Source organism: Entelurus aequoreus, linkage group LG16, assembly GCF_033978785.1.
Source record: "Entelurus aequoreus isolate RoL-2023_Sb linkage group LG16, RoL_Eaeq_v1.1, whole genome shotgun sequence".
Classification (NCBI taxonomy): domain Eukaryota; kingdom Metazoa; phylum Chordata; class Actinopteri; order Syngnathiformes; family Syngnathidae; genus Entelurus; species Entelurus aequoreus.
In genome coordinates this window covers 41718903-41739696 of record NC_084746.1, presented here as the reverse complement: position 1 = coordinate 41739696, position 20794 = coordinate 41718903, and the positions used below count along the sequence as shown (strand labels likewise).

Sequence of the window (20794 nt, the reverse complement as noted above, 5' to 3'; positions counted from 1 at the left end):
TGGCTATCTACCCCTAAACCCCTCCTTTGCCTGAAGCGACTACTCATCAGTGGGTTTAAAGGCCCGCTGATGTGCAAGGCAGAGGTTGAGATGGTGAGTAAGCATGCTCGCTCCAATCCTTGGGGTCTTTTCTGGAATATTCCTTTTATGGGGTCTCTTCCTGAAGCACCACCAGAGGAGCAGTCGGCAGATATAAGCCTGTCAGCGCTCGGTCTAAAAATAAGAAACAAGACCGCCTCAACAGTTGATTATCTCCTTTTGTTTAAGCCCAAGTGAGGCATTATCTGACCTTGCTGAGCCGGCCCGTGTTGCAACAGGAATGCTTGAAATAAACCAACTGGGGATTCCCAAATCACAGCTGCCGGAATCATGTGTGAAATTTTAGGTTTTTTTTGCTTGTGGTTTTTGTTTTTCCTCAGCCTGTTTCTTTTTTCGAGGCATGACTCTATGACGGTTCTGTTTAAAACAGTAGGGCTGGTGGGTAGGGGGTTGAGGAGTGATTTAGTAGGAGCGTGCTGGCCTGCCTACTCCCTCTCCGGCCTTCCTCTCCTGCTTCCTGTGGGATTGAAGAAGAGTATAGCTTTAACAGGGAGAACGAGAAACGGGGGTAGGGGGGTGTCTTGGCTTGAATGGTCTTTAACAACTAGAATGTTAGGAAGTGCATTTTAAGAGAATGGTGGGCGCATTAATGGAATTGAAATGGGAAGGAATTAGGTGGGTTGTGGGAGATTTGAATAACAGGAATGGGATTGTTTGGGGCCTTTGCAAAAGAGAGATTTATCTGACTTGTGATTTATATATATTAACTACGCTGATGATTTGAGCCCAGCTGTGTATACATGATCGCAATAAATTAATTTAGGGGTGTGGTCACATGTCCACTCACAATGAGGTGTGCCGTTGAACAGCCAATGTTACATATTGTTTGTCGATTATTCACAGCAGCAGCAAATGATAACCCAGCATGCTTTCAAAGAGCATCCGGTGAGTCACAAACTCTAAAACAAATCAACAAAAAATGCTCTCGCATTGAGCTTTGGCTTCATTTTCATTTTGTTCCTGTAGGACGTATCTGGCTCTTTAGGCGCTAAATGCTCTTCCATGTGTGCTGAAGCCTACTTTCTACAGGAGTTGATGGGATGAATAATCAAGAATAAGTTTCTCTACGGTAGTATTCGGCTAGGAAACTGCTATTGACCATCCTTTTTTGCATTGTTTTTTGTTTTTTATTGACAATGGAACAATTAACAGTATAATGGCTTGTATTGATAAAATAATGCCATTTGTATATTATTTGGATTTAAATGGCCTGTAGTAGCTATCAAAGCTAGTAAAGACATGAATGTATTTGCCCATCTGTTATAGGAAATATGCAATACAAAATACTCTAGAGCAGGGGTGTTTAAACTCCAGCCTGTGGTTCCTTTGGCCGTTCGCATATTCTAAGAACAAAATTAATTCGCCATTATTAGGATTCAATACTGGATATTGCACAAATTTGCTTTGTCCTTATGGACACCCCTATGAACCCATAACACTGTCATTTAATGATGGTGTTGAACATCTTGTCACTTAAAAGTAGGGATGTTAATCTTACAACAGCTCACGATTCGATTAAATTGGTATAAAAATGATAATAAAACCTTTTCAAAAAAATGACATGTTACGAAAGCTCTTCTTAGCTTGGTGCATATGCACAGTGAGTAAGTTTGGAGATGGTCTAAAAAAAGTGGTTTAAAAAAATAAAAATGTATTTTTTATTTTTGTAATTAATTTTTGAAAATGATTATTGGATTTATAATCGGAATAAATAAGAATTATTATGCGGATGTAATTCAATTTTTTTCAACACCCCTACTAAAAAGTATTAGCACTGAAATAAAGTTATTTCAAAATAAAACACACATTACAAAAATCCCCCACAATATATATTTTTTTACTATATTTGAAGTATTTTTCAGTATCAATACTCAGATTTCCCCTTTTCCCTTTTTTTCAGCTACAGTGCTTCTATTAATTTTTTCACTGTCTTTGTTTTTTTATTTGAAGTTGCTGGATTTCACAATTTTCTTTTTTACTTTGAACTTAACTTCAATGTTTTGGTGTGTAGGTGGAGTTAACACTAAATTGGCCCTAGTGTGTGAATGTGAGTGTGAATGTTGTCTGTCTATCTGTGTTGGCCCTGCGATGAGGTGGCGACTTGTCCAGGGTGTACCCCGCCTTCCGCCCGATTGTAGCTGAGATAGGCTCCAGCGACCCCGAAGGGAATAAGCGGTAGAAAATGGATGGATGGATGGGCGCAGGTCTAAGAGGGCAGGGGCTAGGTATGTGTGAATGTGTTTCAAATATGGAAAGACTGAATGTTAAAACCAGAATGTTTAAATTATAATTATACGTGTTTTATTTTTCAATGGGGATACTAGTATCGGTACATTCTTTTCTTCTAATGCCTGATGTATTTTTGAAACATTTGATCATCCCTTAACACGGGCATAAAGTGGTTTGATTCAAAAGATGGCCAACATTTTCATTCGAGCCAACCTTTTTCTTATCCTATGTTTTATGGCACATATACAATATCAAACAATTGGACCATGTCCAGTAGTGTACTGTACATTGTGGCTAGGCCTTTCCTCCTCTCCCTTAGCATCACTTCCTGTCTTCAGTAGTATGTTAGATTCCGTCCATCCGTCCTCCTCCCCTGGAGATGAGACTCAGCTACCATCTGGTCCAGCATCACAGGGTAGCCGCCTGGAGCGGATCCAGTGCAAAGATCAACTTCCTGACATGTCAGAAGAAGCTTATGTTATTTCATTTTTTTTAATCGCTTTTGTGGCCCTCATTTTTTTCCCCTTCTGAGGCCCTGACATGGTTGCTGTTTGGGCCTGAGGCGTTTTCCCACTCAGCGCAAGAATGTATTTCCTCTTTTAAAGCTAGCAGGATATCAATATCATTTAAAATCAGATTTAAAAAATATGGGAGACCATCATAATACGCTTACCATATTTCCTATTGGAAATGATGAGGGCGTTTATTTACTTTACTACAGAAAGTGCCAAGTGTCTACAGTCATAGAAGGCAGGATAGGATGTTTTTGTACATTCCATTTTTTTGATAATATCAAATACAATATTGATGTCAATATAAGACAACCATGAATATAAGACTCCCCTCTTTTTCAGCATATTGCTGCGAAATGTTTGGTGCTGTCTTCTTAAATTAAACTGTACACTACAAAAAGTGTAGATTTAATCATGATTAAATATATGACATCATGCTTTGAAGTGCTAATTGTTAGTTAAAAAATGAATTTTTTGTTATAGGCACTTTCTATCGTAGACCGAGTTTCTTACTTTGTGATAGATACTCAAATCTAAGGTACAATACTTAAAATAAGCACAAAAAAAGGCGAGCAACAGAACAAGAATGTTTGTTCACTTGTTTCAAGGAAAAATTTATCTAGCATAGAATCGGAAATTTGTTAAAATTCCACCTTCAGCTTCAGATTTATGCAACAACATACACTGCAAAGATTGTGTACACACTGAACACATCTACCCCGACACGCAAAGTTATCTGTTATGATTAAGCATCTATTTGAGGTGTTCATTTATGCACGTGTATGATGTTGGTTAATGGCATGGCATCCATTAGAGCGGAGATTTGAGAAAATGTTGTATAACCACTTCTGCGGCGTAGCTATTCAGAGAATTTAGGCCGAAATATGCATAGGAAAAAAGGAGGAAGTTGATTATTTGTATTTTTTGTAATTCATTGATGCGGAATGTGATGAGCAGTGTAATCTGGTTGAAGTTGAAAAAAAATTGTGTACATACAGTACACGGCATATAATAAGAACTGTGGAAGGGAGAGTGTGATCATTTAGCCCGAAATGAGGCAACTAAGCAATAATTGTCTGTGTTACACAAGATACTTTGGCCTAATGCTGTTGACAGGGAAGGGGACATAAACAAGAATGCCAGTTAATGTCCTAACAGGCCTTTGATTATGTATTTGTTTTCATGTAATTGAATGAGCAGACTCTGGATGAGGGCGTAATTCAATTGCAGGTAGCGAGCGACAGGAAGAGAACAAGGCTCGCTCATTTCTCTTGCGTGCTGTGAAAAAACATGATTTAAACATGTATTAGATGTCTGAAAAGAAACCATTAGATGGATTTTGAAGGTTTATTTTATCATCCCACGGTTTGAATTTGTGGACTTTTTATTATTTTGTCTGAAAATACAGTTTGATCCAAGGTGTAATTGAAGAACTTAAAACCCTAAATTTATGACCGACTGGGGTCGTTCAGTGACGTTCTCTGGCAGTAAATCTTTAAGATATTGCTTCGGTTTTCGGTCGGTTTAATGTCAGACATTAAAATACATTTTATGTAAAAAAAAAAACGGGAAGAAACTAAGATATTACCTGTTCTTGTTACAGCGCTGCTTGCATAATAACGGCATGTAAGCAGTGTGCAATAACTGTTTAAGTAATGCAACATTGGGCAAAGCTTGTTGCTCAGAAGTTAAGGGTCAAGTTTGCAGGTTATATTGAATTTTGACTTTGAACAGGTTTGTTAGTTAAACACAATATCATATAATTAACAAAAAATGCTGTTCTTACTAATTTTATTTATTTATTTATTTGTATTTACTTAATCATGGACAAAAGATAAACAAAAGGAAGAAAAATAATTATGTGAGACCAACCACGTAGTACATTTAATTGGAGGGTGGATGTATCCATAAATTGATGGTGTCCATAACAAGGGTAGTATCAGTATATGATCGATACTAAAGTGATTTGGTAGATATCTGTATTTCTTCTCAAAAAATTTTTGTGTTTGTTAATGTTTACAAACTCAGGGAATAATCCACTGGACTAAGAAGGACTTTGAAGGCAAAAACCGGAGGATTGAAATTAGTTTACATTTTTTTAGGTATGGTGTTCTAATGACTTTATCCTGCTCAAACAATTGTTTTCAATAAACAAATACAAGTAACGAGTTTAGATATTGTGTTGATATTGTTTAACTGTCAATGGCACACAGAATGAATGAACTAAAAAATGTTCAGTTAAAACATGTGATCGGTAGGGATTAGGGATGTCCCGATCCAGGTTTTTGCACTTCCGATCCGATACCAATATTGTTTTTGCACTTCCGATCCGATACCGATACTGACCGATACCGATACAGGCCTATCCGAGCATGTATTAAAGTTTAAAGTTATTTAGCCTACTTAGTTGTCAGAATCATGTTGAAAAGGGTTTTAGTACTCTTGATAACAACTAGCCAGCTGAATTAGGGGAGTTTGAATAATACACAATGGTTGAAAACAAGAAACTGACCTGTTTATTCAAGGATAAACACAAAATCGACAAAATTATACATGACAAACAGAAATGGCATCAATGAACTAGGGCTGGGCGATATGGCCTTTTTTTAATATTGCGATATTTTAAGGCCATATTGCGATACACGATATATATCTCGATATTTTGCCTTAGCCTTGAATGAACACTTGATGCATATAATTACAGCAGTATGATGATTCTATGTGTTTTGATTGATTGATTGAGACTTTTATTAGTAGGTTGCACAGTGAAGTACATATTCCGTACAATTGACCACTAAATGGTAACACCCGAATAAGTTTTTCAACTTGTTTAAGTCGGGGTCCACTTAAATTGATTCATGATACAGATATTTACTATCAGATATATACTATCATCATAATACAGTCATCACACAAGATAATCACATTTAATTATTTACATTATTTATAATCCGGGGTGTGGAGGGGGGCGCCGGATGTAAGTGTCAAAAAGACAGCCAAAAGAGTTTGATATGAGAATACATCTAAAGTTAAAATATAGGGTAGAAATGCACCCATTTGCAGGAAATGTAGTCTTGATTTTCAAAATTTTCTTTCAAGGCTTGCATGTCTACATTAAAGCATTCTTCTTCATACTGCATTAATATATGCTACTTTTAAACTTTCATGCAGAGAAGGAAATCACAACTAAAAAAATCACTAATTTTTTCATACGGTGTTGATTTGGAAATTTTTGCCTCTGCATTTTGATGGTGTGGGCGTGTGGCACCGAATGGAGATAAACGTCTCGACAGACGTTACAATATTTGAACAATGATGACGAAAACGGTTTTCTCTGTCGTGTCCGTGTGTCGAAAATTGTTATACGCTTATTTTTTTATTTGATTTTGTGCGTGGCATAGATTTGCCGTGCGCAGAGGACGCTTGAGCAGTGCGCAATTGCACAGGCGCGCACCTTAGAGGGAACGTTGCTCGCACGGCTGCGCTAGCATCACAGCTAACGTTAGCCATGCTGCTACCTCTCTGCTCGGGGAGGGCGTATACGTATGTGACGTATGACGTGACAGTATGTGACGTGTGTAAGAAGGTGCGCTTACTGTCTGTGAGAGGGAGACACAAGAAGGAGTGGGAAGAGCCTGTCGTGTAATGCCAGCAGCGAAAAGCAACTGCGTGAGAATCCACAGACCTGTGGATGTGTTGAAGGTGTGCTGGAAAATGCAGAACGGAAATTAGGGAGCAGCAGAAAAGTGGAATGTATTATTTAAATCGGTGCGTTGGAAAACACGGACCGGAGTTTTTTTTAAACTGGATCTGAATCGGCATTTTCCCATGCCTTGCCGATACGTATTTTTTGGCAAATATCGGCGGCCGATCCGATCCAAATATCGGACATCCCTAGTAGGGATGGGCGATATGGCCTAAAATCTATATTGCGATATATATCACAATGTATTATTGGGTCTGTTAATGATAATACAGCCATTTCAAAACAGGTTACACGGGCTCCTAAGTTGGTTGCTGGCGTATGAGATAACATATTGCGTCATTTACAGTTTTATTACTTTGGTAAAACTATTGTTAATCTACTTGCTAATTTACTGTTAATAGTTGCTTACTTTCTGTTGTAAGATGGTTCTATTTACACTTATGTTAAAATGTAATAAACTCTTAATTTTTTGTTGTTAGGATACTTTACATTCGTATTGATCATATTATACTTAAATTTTCAAAGAATATTGAATGATTACATGTTTAATAATAATTATAATCAGACAAAAACACAAGATGGCAGTTTAACAATATCAATTAAATATATAAATTATTCCCTACTATTGGCTAAGATTCAAATCCTTTGATTTCTGCCCTTAAAGTTCTCCTGTGTCAGGGGACTTATTGCCTGAGTTTGTAAGCAATAACAAAAACGACAAAAGATTTTGTGAAAGTTAAAATATAGATCTCATCATTGTAATATCGACTGTATACGGCTATTATACTCCGTATCATTACTGTATATATTTGTATCGTTCTATCCAATATTGTTTACATTCAAGAGCGCTATCTTGTCGTTAGCGGCTAGCATGGCTTATTGTATCAGTCAGTGTAAAACAATAATGTTCAGTTTAGTGTCTTTCAACTTTTACTTTCTGAGGAGCAGTGTCTCTACAGTGGACATGTTTATATTGTTCTGGAATATGCTGTTTCTCAGAAAAGTAAACTAGCAATTCAACATTATTAAATCAAATAACTCACAAACCAATGTTTGGCTTTGCTGGCTTCAAATATTTTTTTCTGGATGACAGTTTATGAGGAGGCGACTTGTCCAGGGGGAACGCTGCATTTCACCCGAGTGCAGCTGGATCATTGAGAGAGACAAATGGTGGAAAAATTAATGAATGGATGGATTGAGGATTTATCAAGTAGTTTTTAAGTTTACTCATATTTCAACGCTGGAGACGAAAGTGGCATTCATTACTTTGCAAAACAGAGACTTTTTTACCTCCGCCAAAGAGATTATGTTTTCGCCAGGGTTTGTTTGTCTGTTTGTTAGCTACGTAAGTCAAAAAATTGTGGTTAGATTTTAATGAAATTTTTCAGGAAAAGTCCAAAAAACAATTCCTCCAATTGACTACAAACACACTTCACTTACTGCTTAAGCCGTTCCACGCCCCCACCTTGGCGCCTCGCGTTGCTCAAAGGATTCTAGGAGATGTAGTTTATTTTCAGCCCAGGCCAATGTTAAAGCGCCAGAAAAAACTAATAACCACATTTATTTTTGACATTCTCAGGCATCACGATATTATTGTGAAGACTTTGAAGCTGAAATACAGCGGTATCTACAATACCGTTACACTCCAACATGCATTATCACAATATAACAATAGTAATAAAAGCACTATTGACGGCCAAATTTATGGAATTTAAATGATATCTTGTTTATATGTATTTATTTATTTATTTGATAGGGACAGTACAATTAAACATTGCTACCCATAGGTAACCAATGTCAAAGTACATAAGGCTTCTAGCCACAGGCTAATTTGCAACACTTGTCCCTGGTTAGGCTTTTTAAGATAAGTTAAGAAAGGTGAAAAACACATATACAAAATGATTGAGACAAGCCCAAACAATAATCAGAATCAGAAGAGTTTTTATTGCCATTGTTTGAGAACGGGTTCACAAACTAGGAATTTTACTTGGCGCAATCGTGCAACATAAAACACATATAAACAATAATTGGCCTCATTTGTCCATACTACGTTCAGTTCTAGTGCTCACACTTCTGATTTTCCTTAAGCCACTTTTTCATTTTTGGGGAGAAAAGTTGAATGTCCAACTGTGACTTTAACTCCAGTGGTAAAGAGTTCCACAGATGTGAGGCCTTCACTGAGAACGCAGACTGACCCAGCGTCGTCCGGCACCTTTTCACTCTACAGCTCCCACTGACTGCAGCTCCCAGATATTTTAATTCCTTTACCTGCTCTATTTTATTTTGATTAATGTTGACCTAAATGTCATTAAATGATTGTTTCTTCAAAGAGAAACACATTGAGACTGTTTTGTTACAATTCAGGGTTATTTTGAAGCCATGTTGATACTTCAGCTAACTGTCTGTTTAATATCTCTGAAGCCTGTTGAGGGGTGTCTGCTGCCACATAAATGATTGTATCATCTGCATACGTTTGGCAGATGGTATTTTTGCAAATATTGGGGAGGTCATTTATATATATATATATATATTGAAAAGCAGCGTACCCAAAATAGATCATTGTGGCACACCCAAATCACAATTTATTATATCTGATTTTACACCATTTATTTGAACACATTGTTGTCGCAATTCAAGATACAATTTAAACCAATTAATGGTTTGTTTTGATACATGAAATTGTTTTAATTTTGTCATCAAAACTAGGTGATTTACAGTGTCAAAAGCTTTTCTAAAATCTTAAAATACTGTTCCAACATATTTACCCTGGTCTAAACTACATTTTATCTTTTCGGTAAACTGGCACACTTTTCAGTAGAATGTTTGGGCCGTAATGTAAATCATGCAACCCAAGTGATCGGTATTCGTATCGACCAATCTAACTCCTGTATGACCAGTATCGGAATCGGCAGCTCAAAAACTTGATCGGAACATCCCTTGTCCACACCCGTTAGTTGTAGCCTGTTTACAAAATACAATTATTAAAATGTCCAAGGCTACATTTACACTGCAGGGTCGGATGTCCAATTCCGCTTTTTTTTTGTCAAATCCAATCTTTTAAGTGGCCGTTTATATTACAAAAAAAATGAGATTTCTAATGTGAATGCAACCTGACCTATATGCGGACATGATGTCATGACGTCACACGCACTGCAGTGTTTACGTCAGTAAAACATGGTTTCAACTCTCGTCGGTCTCAATACTGGCGCATTTGTGGCAATTTTAAGGATTTTTTGCAACATTTTATGGACCAAATTATTGTGCGTAGAAGACTACGAAGGAAGAGGACAAACATTTTGGCTGTGGCAGTTTTACGAGCTATTTTGCTTCAATGTCTGCTTGAAGAACATGTCTGTGGGCTTGCAGTCAAAGACAGGAGTGGTGGAACTTTCATGTGAGTTCCTAAAACATTTTATTTTCACCTGCTTTCTGCTCCGTTGTCAACCATTTATTTTGTAACCGTCTGTTTTGGCGAATAATTATGACGCTTATCACTTTTTGATGACGTTCTGGTTGGATGAATACGATTTGTGTTCGGCAGCATTCACATTGAGGACACATCGCATTTTTCTCCGATTTATTTCCACATACAAAAGAGGCCTGGGTTGGATATGAAAAATTCGGAATTGCACTGTTCACACTGACATGAAAAAATCTAATGCAGGTCGGCAGGTATAGGCAAAAGCAATAGAAATTGACCTGCAGTGTGATCGAGGCCAAACAATCCTTTTAAGCAGGCTCATCTGCTCAGTTATTTTTCCACTTTAGGTACACCTGAACATTCCAATGTGATGCAATACAAATATTCTTAGTTGTATTGTGGTCTACAATTGCGTAGAACTGCATCGTGTCGTACTTGAATCTGTTTCTAACATTTGGACCTTGTTATGTGGCTAAATAAGTTAAAATGTTAGAAACACACCTAAGTGTTACACAGTGTATGTGCAAAGGACAATAATACATACTATCTATCTACTATCTATTGTGTGTCCGTGCTCTATTTTATTTCTCCAGGTCCATTAAAGGAAGCTCATGCAATTTTCTGCTGTGTACAAAACACCACACACATACACGCACACACATAAAGTCACACACATAGATCATGCAGCCTGAAGAAGCAAACATCTGCTTGCATACACACTTGACCTACAATGTTAGTCCCCAAGTAAACACTGCAAAGTCTGTAGCGAGGGAAATACGGTGTGGTTTGTCAAGTCCTGCTAAATAAATATATATCTATAATATATATTTATATGATAATCTGAATGCACACACATACACAGCCACTCCTTGCTCCTGGACTTATTACCTCCCTATGAGGGCAGCAGGAAATGAAGCAATGTCTTTGTCACTTTATCATTTATGAAAGCACAAGCCCCACCCCTTTGTAGCGTGCTGCAGGTAATTTGGGTCTGTTGAGTCAAAAGTGAGTCAGGTGTGATGGGAAAACGGCACAATCTTCATCTTAGTACAGTACATTCTGTACATACATGGCCCCGGGTCCACTGTAAGTTGGTTTTAGTTTATGAAGAAGTGCACTTCTTTATACTGATGGTTATGATTACGGTTTTGGTTTTAATTTATTTTAAACATGCATACAGTTACATCACACAGTTCAAATTTCTCATCACATGTTCAAAAACTACCTGGGCTACACTTTTTCCGTTTCATGGCAATTTTTTACACATTTGTTTGACCACTTCCTGTGCTCAAAATGTGACACAAACAAATGAAACAGATGCATGAATAAATAATCAAGTTCTGAAAAATAACTAGTTGTTGTTATGTTGTGATACACATAATGAGCTAACGGGGGACGGTGTGGCCGTGCCAGCAACCTTAGGGTTCCTGGTTTGATCCCCAGCTTCCTGGTTCGATCCCCAGCTTCTACCAACCTAGTCACGTCCGTTGTGTCCTTGAGCAAGACACTTCACCCTTGCTCCTGATGGGTCATGGTTAGGGCCTTGCATGGCAGCTCCCGCCATCAGTGTGTGAATGTGTGTGAATGGGTCAATGTGGAAATAGTGTCAAAGTGTTTGAGTACCTTGAAGGTAGAAAAGCGCTATACAAGTATAACCCATTTACCATATAAATAAGATTATCTCATTTTAAATTATTTTAATTATCATTTACTGAGGTACAACGACACAATTGAAAGTAGTTTATTACCATGAAGCATTTTCTGTGTCAGACCAATTTGCTTATCTTCAGCAGTGTGTATAGCTCGTTGTTACAAATCTGTACAGTAAAATGTGGTATTCTGTACATTATAATTCAACTTTTTAGCACACCTCATATGCATGCCAGAGAATAAGAAGGCTGAGCAGGAGTGATCAGTGTTGCCGACTTAGCGAATTTGTCGCTATATTTAGCGAGCAATCAGGAAGTTATAGAGACTATTTAAAAAAAAAAAAAAGACTTGTAACAAATCTAGTCAGGAGACCTTTGGAGACTAAAGAACGTATCGCTCTTTTTAACAAGTGGTGCTGCTGTGGGCGGTTCAATTTTGTTTGTCACATAAAAACTAATGACAAAAAGAACCGACAGAAGAAAGTCCATTTGTATTTCTAACATATTCATTTTGCTTTTCTGTTTTTTTTGCTCACAGCGTCTATTTCATCCATTTTCTACCGCTTGTCTCTTTCGGGATCATGGGGGGCTATCTCGGCTGCATTCGGGCAGAAGGCAGGGTACACCCTGGACAAGTCGCCACCTCATCGCCGGGCCACCACAGATAGACAGACAACATTCACACACTAGGGCCAATTTAGTGTTACCAATCAACCTATCCACAGATGCATGTCTTTGAATGTGGGAGGAACCCACACAGTCACGGGGAGAACATGCAAACTCCACACAGAAAGACCCCGAGCCCGAGGATCGAACCGAGGACCTTCGTATTGTGAGGCACATGCACTAACCCCTGTTCCACCATGCTGCCCTGCGTTCCCCCTAACCCTAACCCTCTATTTCAGTTACGTGCAAATGCATCATGACCGGTTATGCTAATTTGACTATGACGCAACCAGCCGTCGCCACAAAAAGGTTGCAGTACAGTTTTCAGTAATAATAATATCGACATCAAACAAGCCAAGTGATCTTTAAAAAGAGCAAGATTTTGGACTATATATTGTATTTATACATTTCTGCGCAGTACATGAGGCAGGATTTAGGTTCTGCTTATTGTTTCTCTGATTTTCTGTCCTAGTGCTCTTATTTTGGCTCTATTTCCTGTTTGTTTTTTATATTTTGCAGCACTTTTGCTTACCGTTCTTTGTCCTGTCACACTTATACTCCATTGGTGATTATTTAGGTCCATTTAGTTCCACATTGTTCCCTTGTCAGTTGCTGCTTCATTTCCCATTGTGGCTTTGTACTGTTTGTTTTCCGCTGCTGCTTTTGTTCCTGCTTTTTACAATCAAATTAGCTTTTTCCCTGCACTTCGATGTCCATATCTGCATCTTGGGGTCACAGCCATTGGCGTTTTTAGGCCTATTTTAGGGGGGCTCTAGCCCCCCTAAAATATTCTTAAGCCCCCCTAAATAATTTGGTGTTATATTTTCTTTTCTTTTTTTTTCTTTTCTTTTTTTTACAAATACATGCCGACATATTCATTATAAAGTGGCCCGAATATGAGTTTAAATAAATAATCATATAACCTGTCATTATTCACTCAGTTTCCCCTCACTTCATAGCGTAAGGTAGAGAGCCCCTTTAGTGCAGTGGTCCCCAACCACCAGGGGCCGCGGCCCGGTACCGGTCTGTGGATCGATTAGTACCGGGCCGCACAAGAAATAAAAAAATAAAAAATTAAATTAAATTAAATTTAAAAAAAAAAAAATATATATTTTTTTATATTAAATAATTCTGTTATTAATATTTCTGGTTTCTACATTATATATCAATATAAATCAATACAGTCTACAGGGATACAGTACGTAAGCACACATGATTGTAATTTTTTATGACAAAAAAAACCAAAAAACAAAAACAATAATAATCATAATAAAGAATAAAACGCTAGAAATTCAATATATATATATATATATATATATATATATATATATATATATATATATATATATATATATATATATATATATATATATATGAAAGACTTAATATGTGTGTGTATATGTATGTATATATATATATATATATATATATATATATATATATATATATATATATATATATATATATATATATATATATATATATATACATACATATACACACACATATTAAGTCTTTCATATATATATATATATATATATATATATATATATATATATATATATATATATATATATATATATATATATATATATATAAGAAAAACCCAGACACCATCTTTGTAGTCATTTTTCTCCTGCGTGGACTTCCGTCTTCCTTTACAATGAGTGAAGCTGAACGAAACCTAGTGTCTGCAATTGTAAATAATTTTGTTTTTAAGTTTTGTGTTTCTTGTAGAATCTATATAAAGTAATATACATTAGCCTATTGTTAAAATAATGAAAAAAACATAATTAAATATATTTGTTTTATTGTATTGTTACATTAATAGCTGTTGTATTATTATAGGATGGCTTGTTAAACATTTCATAGGATTTTCAGAGGGAGGAAAAACCTAAACATTTAATATAAAATGAATAAATACATAAACAGAAAAAAAGAAAAAAGGTTAAAAGCCATTGTTCCGGGGAGCATTTAATTTCGTTCCATGCATTTTTTTAAATAATAATAATAACAATGAATAATTTCTAAGTCGTTGTTAGCCGTTTGTGAAGTTTTGTGCTCGCATCCTGTGCATCTCCTGGGGGCTAAGCCCCCCCTGTCCTTAAAAGCTAGTGACGCCCCTGGTCACAGCAAATCTATGCTCACTTGTGCCGTGACACATATCATATTTAAAGCGTACAATTATCGAAAACAATTTCATCATGACATTAATTAAATTACATTAAGCGCGTAACAATGTGACCTTATTCTTGTAGTATAAAATGTTTTCCTTTCACCGTGACCCTAATACTTCTTCATACTTTGTTTAATATCAGAATAGTCTGATGGTATTCTTTTAAAGTACCAATAGAGTGGAAAAACACGTTGACTTTATATGCTTATTTGTGTTTCATTTTATCCATTTAACCATATCCAATTGTATTTACAATTAGCAAAGTATGTAAAAATACCTTCTAAAGGGTCGCAAAATGCCACAAATTCAGTCAGCCATTTTGAATATTCTGCTTCGAACACCTCCGGTAATTTCCGTAGATTCTACGTCACTGGAGTAACTCTTCTGCACTCTTCTGCACTCTGACCATGTTATTAGATCAGTCATACTAGAAATACGCAAACATTGGAAAGATATGTGCTGTTTATCATTCACAATCCTTACGTAAGACAAGAACACATATACTTGACATTTTTAATGTATTTGAAATTGTAAAAAAAATAGCTAACAATTTTGTCAACAGATCAAGGCCAAACATACTGCATTTACATGTCTTGACCTGAAAATTAACCAAATATGAGTGATATTATTATTATAAGCGCCAACGCAGATGTCCTTGTTCTCCTACAGAAACCATATTAAAACAAAAAGTATATTTTTTCCCCCACCTTTTTACATTTTGATGCATTTTTGAAAAAGCTCCAGGGAGCCACTAGGGCAATACTAAAGAGCCATGTGCGGCTCTAGAGCCACGGGTTGTCGACCCCCGCCTTAGAGGAAACTGGGTAAAACATGTACACTGACAAAGCTTAACCTATATTTACTATAACAATCTACAAGGTTAATACAGTTCGCTTGTGTTTCTTCCCCTTCATTTATCTGCTTTCTTTTGTAATTGAAGTTATCATTACATATATGTATTGTTTCATTTGAAACAATTGTATTGTTGATAATATAGGTCATTATTGTTATTATTCAATATTAATTGTGCTATTTCTATTGGTGTTTTTAATGCTCCATTTGTATTGCAATAATGTTCATTGTCATTTCTGTGTTATTATTTACTTCACTGACTTCTTCTTTGATATCTCTTTTTTATCATATTTGTACATACCGTATTTACTGATGTTGTTGTTTGTTTTGTCTCTCTGTCTTATCCTCCTTGTCCCCGCAATTTCGCTCTTTGTTTTCCTTTTTTTTCCGTCTTTCTAACCTCTATGCGCCAAATATTAATATAAATCCATTTAATAAAGTCAAATACATATAAAGCAACAAGAGAAGTATCCCACATTTCTCTTTTGTAAAGTAAATCTGTACAGCAAATATGGGCATTTACACCAACAATATGAATTGACTGAGTGGCTGAACAGGACAAAAAAAAAAGAAATGGCACTTTGAAGGCAACCATAACTGCGATGTGCCCCTCAATGAAAACAAGTTTGACTCCCCTGATTTAAGGTATTATAACAATTCTCTTTATTGTAACATTACAAATTGTGTTTATTTTTGTAAGAATGTAGCCTTACAGGTTCATTCTGGTAAGATTATGATTTATTGAAAAAATATGCTTTCTTTTTCTTTCTCTTTTAAGAAAATAAAAATGTTCTTAAAAACGTTTTTTTTTTCCTTTAATCATGATATCATCACAGTTTTTTCCTAATGTTTTATAAGAACGTAACAAGACGGCTTGTCGTACAGAATATATGGAACTTGGTATGATGCACTCCTACACCTGCACTGTAAAGTCATTAAACAATTATATTGTTTAACAAATGGAGTCCTTTTGGGTATCATTAAGTTGCAGCAAGAGGAAAATCAAACTGTTCCATTGAGGCGAGCTTGTAGTGGCTCGTGTGTTGATTTAGCCTGACCTTGTTTAGTTCTTGTGCGTTGCGGCCAAATAAGGAAGTCACTTTATGGTCCCAACAGGCTATCAGGCTATTTACCACCTGCAGAGTCGTTATGAAACCACTCCAGGCAGAATGTTTTCTTGTTTTAGCAATCTCCTTGTGTAGCACCAAGTCTTGAGGGTGGGGGGAGGTTTTGCTGACGTCACTTGCCTCAGGAGGAAACAGCTGTGCAATATTTGCTGTACAAGCCAATTAGGAGTAGTTAGCATTTCAATCAGCGAGCGAATCCCAATTCAGGCTGTTTTGTTTGCTTATTACCATTTTGTTTGAGGAATAATTACACAGCTTGCATGGCTCCTCTAATTAATTTAAAGCTGGTTGGTGTGCTCTGGACAGTTGGGTCGGTTCCCATCAGAGAAGACCCTCAGGGATAAACTAATGAGGAGGCCAAGGGAGGATGACAGAAGACAGATGTTTGTGGCCTAATTCTCGCTGATTTAGTGCCCACAGTTGTTGTTTTGCATGAATTCAGAATAACTATACAGCACAAGAACACACACACATAGTACAAGATCTAATGAAATCCGACACAAGGGTTTGTGCCTTGAGAAAGATAATAATGCTCAGAGAGGTGGTTATTTAACAACATATAACATTTAAGCTGTTGTTGGAATGCACGGCATAACACTGACAACAGTTTCTAATATTTTTTGACAACCTTACTTTATGTAATGATAATAAAACTATAATGCGATGCACCGATGCAAATGACAACCTAATTGTCGTTAATTATTACTTGATTGATCAAACAAAATAATCCATAGATTACTCGATTACTAAAATTATCATTAGCTGCAGCCAGGGCCGGAATTTTCGGGCCGTGTGCCCACCTAAAAGTGATATGCGCCACGGACACTTTGGCCTTGATGCCACGATAGACGCATTTCTTTTCCTCAGCGTGATTTTCGTGTCGGTACGCCTTCTTTGATCAGTGGTGTTACACAGTGCTTAACAACACAAAGCATCACCAGGCAACGTTCCCACTAAGATGCGCGCGTCTGCGCAATTGCGCACTGCTCACACATCCTCTGCGCAAATCAAATCTATGCTATGACTCTAAACAAAATCAACACATAATATTTGTTCTGTAGTATTTTGCAATGCAACTCTGTGAGTGACAGGTGACAACAAGCAGCCCTGACAGATAAAACAATGTTTGCCAACACTGTTCAAATATTGTAACGTCTGTCAACGCGGTTTGAATAGGACAAGAATTCCATCGATCACTTTTGAGCAAAACTGTTTATATTCGGCCGTAATCACACCAAAGCATTATTTTGAAAAAATTATATCTACAAAAACTGGCCTTTTTCGGCTAAACAATCAATGTTTAAACCAACTCTTTGTCATCTGTCATATCCACAGCAGCGGCTGTCTCTCTCTCACCTGCACCAACACATGCACTGATTGCACTTAGCCACCGATTCGTTTATGGCCACAAAAAAAGTCAGACACCTCCAACACCACACAAAGTGTAAATGCCAGGTCGTTTCACTATGACGCTTCAATCAGATGTGTGCTTAATCAATAACCATTTATTAAGAATGTTCATTTATGGATATTTGTCATGTAATGCTGTTACTTGATTACAGAATCGCTAATAAAAAGATATATTTTACAGACAAAACGTTTCAGGAATGTTAAGTTAAAGTTGAAGTACCCATGACACTAACCACTAGGCCACTGAGCAGGTTGTACAATTAATACCATGCTTACATCTCATTGTGCAACATGAGAATGTTTTAAGGGGAACTAAATGTGATTTCTGACAGGGGTACAAATTATTTCCAAAGAAGGACCCTCACCCAGACAATACAATACAATACAATACATTGCTCGTTGATCTGCTGCTGATGGGACGAGCGATGTGTCTTTCCATGTGTGTGCAATGCAAGTCTCCCAACCTCCCATACATCGCTACAAAACCTCGCGATAACAGCGACATCTTCATTCTTATTTTTGGGCCAAAATAACGCGTTATACATTAGAACAAGCATTTTATCACAATTAATAATAATTTTCACAAACAAAAGAATACATACACATATACATACTTTAACAATTGGAACAAGATGTTTGCCCTTTTTTTGGGCCGTTTGATAATACCGACATTTATTGTGTATGTATGCCACCCACAGAGACAAAGACAGTAAATGACTGACAAAGAGGCTTTGTCCTGTTTTTTTCATTCCGCTATAGATAGCTAAAAAAATGATGCGTGGATTTTAGTTTAACTTTCGGGAAATGTCAGAATTGCAATTTGGAAGAAGTGTTTACTTTTTGGGAGCGATCCGGATCACTGTCTAGATTACATTTTAAAGGGTAAAGGCCTGGCGCGCTCGACAAGTTTTTTTTTCTCTTTTCAATGTTGATCTGTTTTTCTACTTTTTTGGCCGTAATACTTTCACGTACTCTATAATGTGTAAAAATTTCAAGCACATGGTTTGTCATTCAAGAGCAAATGTGGATGGCTGACATTTTACAGTACAGCAAAGCTGTCATTTTTCTACTACACATCTGGAAGACACTTCGGTTGTTGGATCCTGTTTCAAACCCATAAATCTTGACATTAAAGAGCATTAAAAAAAGAGTCTATTATACGCCAGTAAATGTGCTGGTAATATGAGCGAATGTGTGTCAGTGAGTGTGCATGCTAGGTGGAAGAGTGTTCATTCACGGCGCTGGTGTGTCGTGTGCTGTGCCAGTCAGAAGCCGTCAGACCGGCTCTGGCTAGACTGAAGATGCAGAAATGGAAGACTCATCCTTTAGAAAAGAAAAATAATCCCCTTTTTGTTGTGTCAGCACTAATCTGGAAAAGACATCCTTATCCAAACTAATGACTGCCAACAGTAAAGTAAAGAATCACAACGCAGCCTTATTGTAAGATTAGCACTTGCTTTAAATCCTTACACACATCAGTAGCGTGTTCTTGGCGATGACCGAGGTGGCCTGGCGATGTCGTTTTGTTCCGTTGTTGTTCTTTGCAGCCTGCGTAGCGACGGGAAGTTTCCCACCCTATGCCAGTACAAATGCAGCCGTCTCATTTTCAGCCATGAGCAAGATTTGTGCTTTGTTGTGGAGAATTGATTCCAATTGTAGACACAACCCACTCGAGTTATTTTTACATGCAAGCAGACCAAGTTATGACTAGACGGGAAAAATGCACAAGCCTCTTTTGTTTTGTTTGTGCGTGTAGTATTTTGTGTCGGTTGTGTAATGTGTGTGCCAGCATTGCAGACCCTAATCGTCTGGGCCGTCACATGCAGTTACAGATAAGATTGTCTTGTTTTACTTTTCTCTTTCGGCAGTGTGCCAAGGCATCACCAACCGTTTAAACCTGCTGGGCTCCAAAGAGGACCACTACCTAAACATGGTGAAGACCTACAGTAACTGCACCGTGGTTCTGGAAAACCTGGAGGTCACATACATGGAGGAGAACCGCAACCTGTCCTTCCTCAGGGTAATAAAAAAAGCAAAACTTTTTTGTATAGTGCATCGATGTCCAAAGTGCGGTCTGGGGGCCATTTGGATCAATATTAAATATACAAAACCCAAAACCAGTGAAGTTGGCACGTTGTGTAATTCGTAAATAAAAACAGAATACAATGATTTGCAAATCCCTTTCAACCTATAGTCAATTGAATAAACTGCAAAGACAAGATACTTAATATTCAAACTGGAAAATGTTATTTTTTGCAAATATTAGCTCATTTGGAATTTTATGCGTGCAACAAAGCTGGCACAAGTGGCAAAAAAGACACAGAAAGTTGAGGAATGCTCATCAAACACTTATTTGGAACATCCCACAAGTGAACAGGCTAATTGGGAACAGGTTTGTGCCATGATTGGGTATAAAAGCAGCTTCCATGAAATGCTCAGTCATTCACAAACAAGGATGGGGCGAGGGTCACCAATTTGTGAATAAATGAGTGAGCAAATTGTCCAACAGTTTAAGAACAACATTTCTCAATGAGCTATTGCAAGGAATTTAGGGATTTCACCATCTACGGTCCATAATATCATCAAAAAGTTCAGAGAATCTGGAGAAATCAGTGCATGTAAGCGATGATATTACTGACCTTCAATCCCTCAGGTGGTACTGCATCAAAAAGCGACATCAGTGTGTAAAGGATATCACCACATGGGCTCAGGAACACTTCAAAAAACCACTGTCAGTAAGTACAGTTTGTCGCTACATCTGTAAGTGCAAGTTAAAACTCTACTGTGCAAAGCAAAAGCCATTTATCAACAACACCCAGAAACGCCGCCGGCTTCGGTGGGCCCGAGCTCATTTAAGATGGACTGATGCAAAGTGGGAAAGTGTTCTGTGGTCTGACGAGTCCACATTTCAAATTGTTTTTGGAAACTGTAGATGTCGTCTCCTCCG

At 37.2% G+C, this 20794-nt stretch overlaps 1 protein-coding gene across 1 annotated transcript in view; it reads left to right on the top strand.

The window, feature by feature from the left end:
* egfra (epidermal growth factor receptor a (erythroblastic leukemia viral (v-erb-b) oncogene homolog, avian)) overlaps positions 1 to 20794 on the top strand; it is a 101696-nt gene that overhangs the window by 32993 nt on the left and 47909 nt on the right. The window contains exon 2 of the mRNA XM_062022886.1: positions 19716 to 19867. Coding sequence (XP_061878870.1) covers positions 19716 to 19867 — 152 coding nt within the window. The remainder of the gene's footprint in view (positions 1 to 19715; positions 19868 to 20794) is intronic.